Genomic DNA, 8,226 nt, shown 5'->3' with positions numbered 1-8,226 from the left:
GCTATCATGTTGGCTGCCGATGATGCGAATAATGTGATAAGTTCACAAACGCGTCAACAAAATCAGCAACTGGCTAACCGTAATTTTAGACCTCAACCACGCCCACAATTTAATTCGAATCTATATTCGCAACCTAGAAGAGGTGCTATTTGTTTACTTTGTGGTCAAAACCACAGAACGCCAGAATGCTATCAATTTAAAAGCATGCGGATTGAAGGAAGGTGGGAAACAGTTAGGCGTATGGGTATATGCACTAACTGTTGCAACCAAACTAATCACGTAGCACAAAACTGCCTCCTGCCTCCTCAGTGTCGGCAATACGGATGCAGAGGAAGGCATCATAACTTATTACATAGAGCAAATCCTACCGGGCTAAGACAGGTTGAGAACGTCAACACGCATCATGGTTCCGATCTACCTGATTTGTTTTTTTCAAATAATACCAGTAACGCTTCGGCATAACGAGCAGGAAGTTCATACGTTCGCCTCCATGGATACTGGATCATCCGTGAGCCTGATACATCGGGATCTGAAGGAGGAGTTACAAGTGAAAGGATCCCCCCGACCATTTTCTCTAGCGTGGACTAACGGCTCAATTCAGGATGAGCCTGATAGCCAAAACGTTTCCATTTCGATAAAAAATCAGGCTGGCAAATTTATAAACCTTGATGGTCTTAGAACCGTTGAGTCCATGGTACTGCCAAAACAAACAGTCAACGCGATTGAACTGAAAAGAAGGTACCAATATTTGAGAGGCATTGACTTGCCGAATTATCGTGATGGTACTCCGAAGATAATAATCGGATTACCGCATGCGCACCTAATGTGCGCATTAAGAACAAGGGCTGGCCGCTCAGGCGGACCTATAGCTATTCAAACCCACTTGGGATGGGTGTTATTAGGGGCAAAAGGTTCGCATACTAAGCGAGCTAAATTATTTTCTTTAATAGAATCGAAGAAGAAGCAGGCAGAGGTAGAGGCTAAGCAAAAGAAGACAGATGAAGAGATAAAAGGGAAACAGGAAGAGGAGAAAGGAGCTGAAGAAAATGAAGAAGAAGGTAAGAAAGTAGCTGAAGAAAAGGAAGAAGTTAAGAGAAATCAAGAAGAAGAAGAAGATGAGAAAGTAGCTGGAGAAAAGGAAGAAGTTAAGAGAAATCAAGAAGAAGAAGAAGAAGAAGAAGGAGTTAAGAAAGGACGAGAAGAAGAAGTTAATAAAAGGCAAGAAGAAAGGGAAGAGAGAAAGGGGAAACAGAAAGAGGAGAAAGTAGCTGAAGAAAATGAAGAAGAAGAAGAAGGTAAGAAAGTAGCTGGAGAATAAGAAGAAGTTAAGAGAAATCAAAAAGAAGAAGAAGAAGTTGAGAAAGGACGAGAAGAAGAAGAAGTTAATATAAAGCAAGAAGAAGAAAAGGAAGAGAGAAAGGGGAAACAGAAAGATGAGAAAGTAGCTGGAGAAAGGGAAGAAGTTAACAGAAACCAAGAAGAAGAAGAAGAATGAGAAGAAGTTAATAAAAAACAAGAAGGAGATAAGGAAGAAGTTAAGAGAAATCAAGAAGAAGAAAAAGCTAAGAAAGGGCAAGAAGTTAAGAAAAGAAGGAAGTTAAGAAAGGAAGAAGAAGAAGAAGTTGATAAAAAGCAAAAGGAAGAGGAAGAAGGAGTTAATAAAAAGCTAGGCGAAGAAGAAGTTAATAAAAGGCAAGAAGAAGAAGAAAAAGGAGAAACTAAGGAAGGTAAGAAAAGGCAAAAGGAAGAAGAAGCTAAGAAAATGCAAGAAGAGGAAGAAGAAGCTGGAGAAAAGATAAGGGCTGAAGCAAAGGTCAAGAAGAAAAGGGCAGAAGAGGAAGCTAATAAGAAGCAGAGAGAAGAAAAAACCATGGCAAAAAATATGAAAGATTACTTATCAACGGAAGAATTTGGTTTCAAATTAGACTGCGCCCTACCAAAGTCCAAGGACGAAGAAAGAGCGCTGCAGATCATGAAGGAAACCTTTAGAAAAAGGGAAAAGGGCTACGAGATAGGGCTACTGCGGAAGACGGAAGACATAAATGTGCCCGAAAGCTATGGCCAAGCTTTGAGACGAATACAAAGTTTGGAAAGAAAGCTGGCACAAGATGATATATTTAAAAAAAATGGTATCACGAGGACGATGAGCCTCCTACACCCAATCATTTCCTAATTGGATGTTCAGGAGAAGCGGAACCAACCCAGAATGAGGTATCGGAAGCCGAAGCATTAAAAACAGATTGGAAGAAAGCCCAATGGGTTGCTCAAAAATACTGGTCTTGGTGGATAAAAGAATATCTGCCTCGATTAGTAACGCGCGAAAAATGGTTACAGCCAGTTAAAAAACTACGAGTTGGTGATATTGTAGCATTCCCGGACGAGCAGACACGCGGAAGGTGGTTAAAGGGAGTAATTACGCAGGCGCAAGAAGGCAAGGACGATCAGGTGCGTTCCGTAACGATAAGAGTAGGAAGATTGTTTATTAAAAGACCTGCGGTGAAGGTCGCACAGCTGGAAGTTCGCGCACCAGCAAAGGAAGAGTAGGACATAATTCCGTCAGCTATTTTTTTGCAACACCTCTACGAGGAATTACGGGAGAGAGGATGTCGCTGACGGGAAATATGTCCTTTCAATAACCCGCTGTTCACTGTGTCCTTAGGAGAGAGCGTAGCTTATCTCTCGGTAATAAGAGAGTGCGTAGCGGAGCTATAAGCCTACGCAAGAGGGTTCAGGGATTATAGGATAAAACAGGAGATCAGGATTATCGCTCTCTCGCGCCGCTTCTTAGTGAAGCGGCAAGTGAGAGGGAGCAAATCTGCGTGATTAGAGAACGAAAGAATGGATAAATGCGTGGCGCCAACTTCCTCGTAACATGCTTAACGCTCTCGCTAGCTTCCTAATGGGAAGCGAGAGGGACGGAAGTTAAGCGTCACTCCTTATCTCGCTTGCTGCGCAGGCTAAGATTTAGGAGTAAGGAATTGGCAAGGAATTGGCGCAATAAAATTGAAAAATGTAACGAAACTTTAGCAAACTTCAATGTATCATAGAAACGGCGATGAGATGATAAAAATTATAGGAAATAGTTAAAATTGATAGGCTAGGATTGTGATTAAGTATTAAAAGCAGGGTGGTTAGGAGTAGGGTGGTAGGCGAAGAGGCCAAAATCTACATTACGAGACGCTAGCATATGTATCGCTAGCAGAACACAACAACAAAAGACGGCTACGGGGAGGTAGACCGGAAATAAACAAGCTTCTCACAACCGGAAACGAAAAGCCTTTTTATTTCGGTTGGCTGCGGCGTGGCTAGCATAGTAACTACCTACTCTCACCCTCGGTCGGAGTTTGATACTCCAGTCCGAGAGCTCGACACGGGTTTATCGCCCTGCTGTGCTGGGAACACTGGCGGTGGAAAACCCGTCCATGCAGAAACCTAAATCGTTTATCACATTCATGCACGCACTAAACAACATCATAATCAACATGAATGCTATCGGTCAACCCGAATACTTAAACGACCAACGTCTCTTAAAGGACTTGGCCAATAAGATACCAGCAAACTTGAAAGAAAAATGGTATAAACACATCCTTGCTCAGAAACATAGGGAGGGCAGGACCAAGTTAAGAACAGTGGAAGATTTTGCCAATTGGCTGAAGCCCGAAGAAGAGTTAGCTATCATGTTGGCTGCCGATGATGCGAATAATGTGATAAGTTCATAAATGCGTCAACAAAATCAGCAACTGGCTAACCGTAATTTTAGACCTCAACCACGCCCACAATTTAATTCGAATCTATATTCGCAACCTAGAAGAGGTGCTATTTGTTTACTTTGTGGTCAAAACCACAGAACGCCAGAATGCTATCAATTTAAAAGCATGCCGATTGAAGGAAGGTGGGAAACAGTTAGGCGTATGGGTATATGCACTAACTGTTGCAACCAAACTAATCACGTTGCACAAAACTGCCTCCTGCCTCCTCAGTGTCGGCAATACGGATGCAGAGGAAGGCATCATAACTTATTACATAGAGCAAATCCTACCGGGCTAAGACAGGTTGAGAACGTCAACACGCATCATGGTTCCGATCTACCTGATTTGTTTTTTCAAATAATACCAGTAACGCTTCGGCATAACGAGCAGGAAGTTCATACGTTCGCCTTCATGGATACTGGATCATCCGTGAGCCTGATACATCGGGATCTGAAGGAGGAGTTACAAGTGAAAGGATCCCCCCGACCATTTTCTCTAGCGTGGACTAACGGCTCAATTCAGGATGAGCCTGATAGTCAAACCGTTTCCATTTCGATAAAAAATCAGGCTGGCAAATTCATAAACCTTGATGGTCTTAGAACCGTTGAGTCCATGGTATTGCCAAAACAAACAGTCAACGCGATTGAACTGAAAAGAAGGTACCAATATTTGAGAGGCATTGACTTGCCGAATGATCGTGATGGTACTCCGAAGATAATAATCGGATTACCGCATGCACACTTAATGTGTGCATTAAGAACAAGGGCTGGCCGCTCAGGCGGACCTATAGCTATTCAAACCCACTTGGGATGGGTGTTATTAGGGGCAAAAGGTTCGCATACTAAGCGAGCTAAATTATTTTCTATAATAGAATCGAAGAAGAAGCAGGCAGAGGTAGAAGCTAAGCAAAAGAAGACAGATGAAGAGATAAAAGGGAAACAGGAAGACGATAAAGTAGCTGAAGAAAATGAAGAAGAAGAAGGTGAGAAAGTAGCTGTAGAAAAGGAAGAAGTTAAGAGAAATCAAGAAGAAGAAGAAGAAGTTAAGAAAGGACGAGAAGAAGAAGAAGTTAATATAAAGCAAGAAGAAGAAAAGGAAGAGAGAAAGGGGAAACAGAAAGATGAGAAAGTAGCTGGAGAAAGGGAAGAAGTTAACAGAAACCAAGAAGAAGAAGAAGAAGTTTATTAAAAACAAGAAGGAGATAAGGAAGAAGTTAAGAGAAATCAAGAAGAAGAAGAAGAAGCTAAGAAAGGGCAAGAAGTTAAGAAAAGAAGGAAGTTAAGAAAGGACGAAGAAGAAGAAGTTGATAAAAAGCAAAAGGAAGAGGAAGAAGGAGTTAATAAAAAGCAAGGCGAAGAAGAAGTTAATAAAAGGCAAGAAGAAGAAGAAAAAGGAGGAACTAAGGAAGGTAAGAAAAGGCAAAAGGAAGAAGAAGCTAAGAAAATGCAAGAAGAGGCAGAAGAAGCTGGAGAAAAGATAAGGGCTGAAGCAAAGGTCAAGAAGAAAAGGGCAGAAGAGGAAGCTAATAAGAAGCAGAGAGAAGAAAAAACCATGGCAAAAAGTATGAAAGATTACTTATCAACGGAAGAATTTGGTGTCAAATTAGACTGCGCCCTACCAAAGTCCAAGGACGAAGAAAGAGCGCTGCAGATCATGAAGGAAACCTTTAGAAAAAGGGAAAAGGGCTACGAGATAGGGCAACTGCGGAAGACGGAAGACATAAATTTGCCCGAAAGCTATGGCCAAGCTTTGAGACGATTACAAAGTTTGGAAAGAAAGCTGGCACAAGATGATATATTTAAAAAAATGGTATCACGAGGACGATGAGCCTCCTACACCCAATCATTTCCTAATTGGATGTTCAGGAGAAGCGGAACCAACCCAGAATGAGGTATCGGAAGCCGAAGCATTAAAAACAGATTGGAAGAAAGCCCAATGGGTTGCTCGAAAAATACTGGTCTAGGTGGATAAAAGAATATCTGCCTCGATTAGTAAAACGTGAAAAATGGTTACAGCCAGTAAAAAAACTACGAGTTGGTGATATTGTAGCATTCCCGGACGAGCAGACACGCGGAAGGTGGTTAAAGGGAGTAATTACGCAGGCGCAAGAAGGCAAGGACGATCAGGTGCATTCCGTAACGATAAGAGTAGGTAGATTGTTTATGAAAAGACCTGCGGTAAAGGTCGCACAGCTGGAAGTTCGCGCACCAGGAAAGGAAGAGTAGGACATAATTCCGTTAGCTATTTTTTTGTAACACCTCTACGAGGAATTACGGGAGAGAGGATGTCGCTGACGGGAAATATGTCCTTTCAATAACCCGCTGTTCACTGTGTCCTTAGGAGAGAGCGTAGCTTATCTCTCGGTAATAAGAGAGTACGTAGCGGAGCTATAAGCCTACGCAAGAGGGTTCAGGGATTATAGGATAAAACAGGAGATCAGGATTATCGCTCTCTCGCGCCGCTTCTTAGTGAAGCGGCAAGTGAGAGGGAGCAAATCTGCGTGATTAGAGAACGGAAGAATGGATAAATGCGTGGCGCCAACTTCCTCGAAACATGCTTAACGCTCTCGCTAGCTTCCTAATGGGAAGCGAGAGGGACGGAAGTTAAGCGTCACTCCTTATCTCGCTTGCTGCGCAGGCTAAGATTTAGGAGTAAGGAATTGGCAAGGAATTGGCGCAATAAAATTGAAAAATGTAACGAAACTTTAGCAAACTTCAATGTATCATAGAAACGGCGATGAGATGATAAAAATTATAGGAAATAGTTAAAATTGATAGGCTAGGATTGTGATTAAGTATTAAAAGCAGGGTGGTTAGGAGTAGGGTGGTAGGCGAAGAGGCCAAAATCTACATTACGAGTCGCTAGCATATGTATCGCTAGCAGAACACAACAACAAAAGACGGCTACGGGGAGGTAGACCGGAAATAAACAAGCTTCTCACAACCGGAAACGAAAAGCCTTTTTATTTCGGTTGGCTGCGGCGTGGCTAGCATAGTTACTACCTACTCTCACCCTCGGTCGGAGTTTGATACTCCAGTCCGAGAGCTCGACACGGGTTTATCGCCCTGCTGTGCTGGGAACACTGGCGGTGGAAAACCCGTCCATGCAGAAACCTAAATCGTTTATCACATTCATGCACGCACTAAACAACATCATAATCAACATGAATGCTATCGGTCAACCCGAATACTTAAACGACCAACGTCTCTTAAAGGACTTGGCCAATAAGATACCAGCAAATTTGAAAGAAAAATGGTATAAACACATCCTTGCTCAGAAACATAAGGAGGGCAGGACCAAGTTAAGAACAGTGGAAGATTTTGCCAATTGGCTGAAGCCCGAAGAAGAGTTAGCTATCATGTTGGCTGCCGATGATGCGAATAATGTGATAAGTTCACAAACGCGTCAACAAAATCAGCAACTGGCTATCCGTAATTTTAGACCTCAACCACGCCCACAATTTAATTCGAATCTATATTCGCAACCTAGAAGAGGTGCTATTTGTTTACTTTGTGGTCAAAACCACAGAACGCCAGAATGCTATCAATTTAAAAGCATGCCGATTGAAGGAAGGTGGGAAACAGTTAGGCGTATAGGTATATGCACTAACTGTTGTAACCAAACTAATCACGTTGCACAAAACTGCCTCCTGCCTCCTCAGTGTCGGCAATACGGATGCAGAGGAAGGCATCATAACTTATTACATAGAGCAAATCCTACCGGGCTGAGACAGGTTGAGAACGTCAACACGCATCATGGTTCCGATCTACCTGATTTGTTTTTTTCAAATAATACCAGTAACGCTTCGGCATAACGAGCAGGAAGTTCATACGTTCGCCTTCATGGATACTGGATCATCCGTGAGCCTGATACATCGGGATCTGAAGGAGGAGTTACAAGTAAAAGGATCCCCCCGACCATTTTCTCTAGCGTGGACTAACGGCTCAATTCAGGATGAGCCTGATAGTCAAACCGTTTCCATTTCGATAAAAAATCAGGCTGGCAAATTTATAAACCTTGATGGTCTTAGAACCGTTGAGTCCATGGTATTGCCAAAACAAACAGTCAACGCGATTGAACTGAAAAGAAGGTACCAATATTTGAGAGGCATTGACTTGCCGAATTATCGTGATGGTACTCCGAAGATAATAATCGGATTACCGCATGCGCACCTAATGTGTGCATTAAGAACAAGGGCTGGCCGCTCCGGTGGACCTATAGCTATTCAAACCCACTTGGGATGGGTGTTATTGGGGGCAAAAGGTTCGCATACTAAGCGAGCTAAATTATTTTCTATAATAGAATCGAAGAAGAAGCAGGCAGAGGTAGAGGCTAAGCAAAAGAAGACAGATGAAGAGATAAAAGGGAAAAAGAAAGAGGAGAAAGTAGCTGAAGAAAATGAAGAAGAAGAAGGTGAGAAAGTAGCTGGAGAAAAGGAAGAAGTTAAGAGAAATCAAGAAGAAGAAGAAGATGAGAA

At 42.5% G+C, this 8,226-nt stretch overlaps 1 protein-coding gene across 1 annotated transcript; it reads left to right on the top strand.

Moving 5' to 3' along the window:
* Window positions 1-490: 490 nt before the first annotated feature.
* LOC128309248 (uncharacterized) lies at window positions 491-5,534 on the top strand (the record flags this gene model as incomplete). Its single annotated transcript, XM_053045621.1, has 2 exons — window positions 491-984; window positions 5,312-5,534. Coding segments are annotated over exons 1-2 (717 nt in total), but the record flags the coding sequence as incomplete, so codon positions are not given.
* Between the last annotated feature and the right edge of the window lie 2,692 nt (window positions 5,535-8,226).

The sequence above is a fragment of the Anopheles moucheti genome, unplaced genomic scaffold, assembly GCF_943734755.1.
Source record: "Anopheles moucheti unplaced genomic scaffold, idAnoMoucSN_F20_07 U1, whole genome shotgun sequence".
NCBI lineage: Eukaryota > Metazoa > Arthropoda > Insecta > Diptera > Culicidae > Anopheles > Anopheles moucheti.
This window is presented reverse-complemented; position numbering and strand designations above follow the sequence as displayed.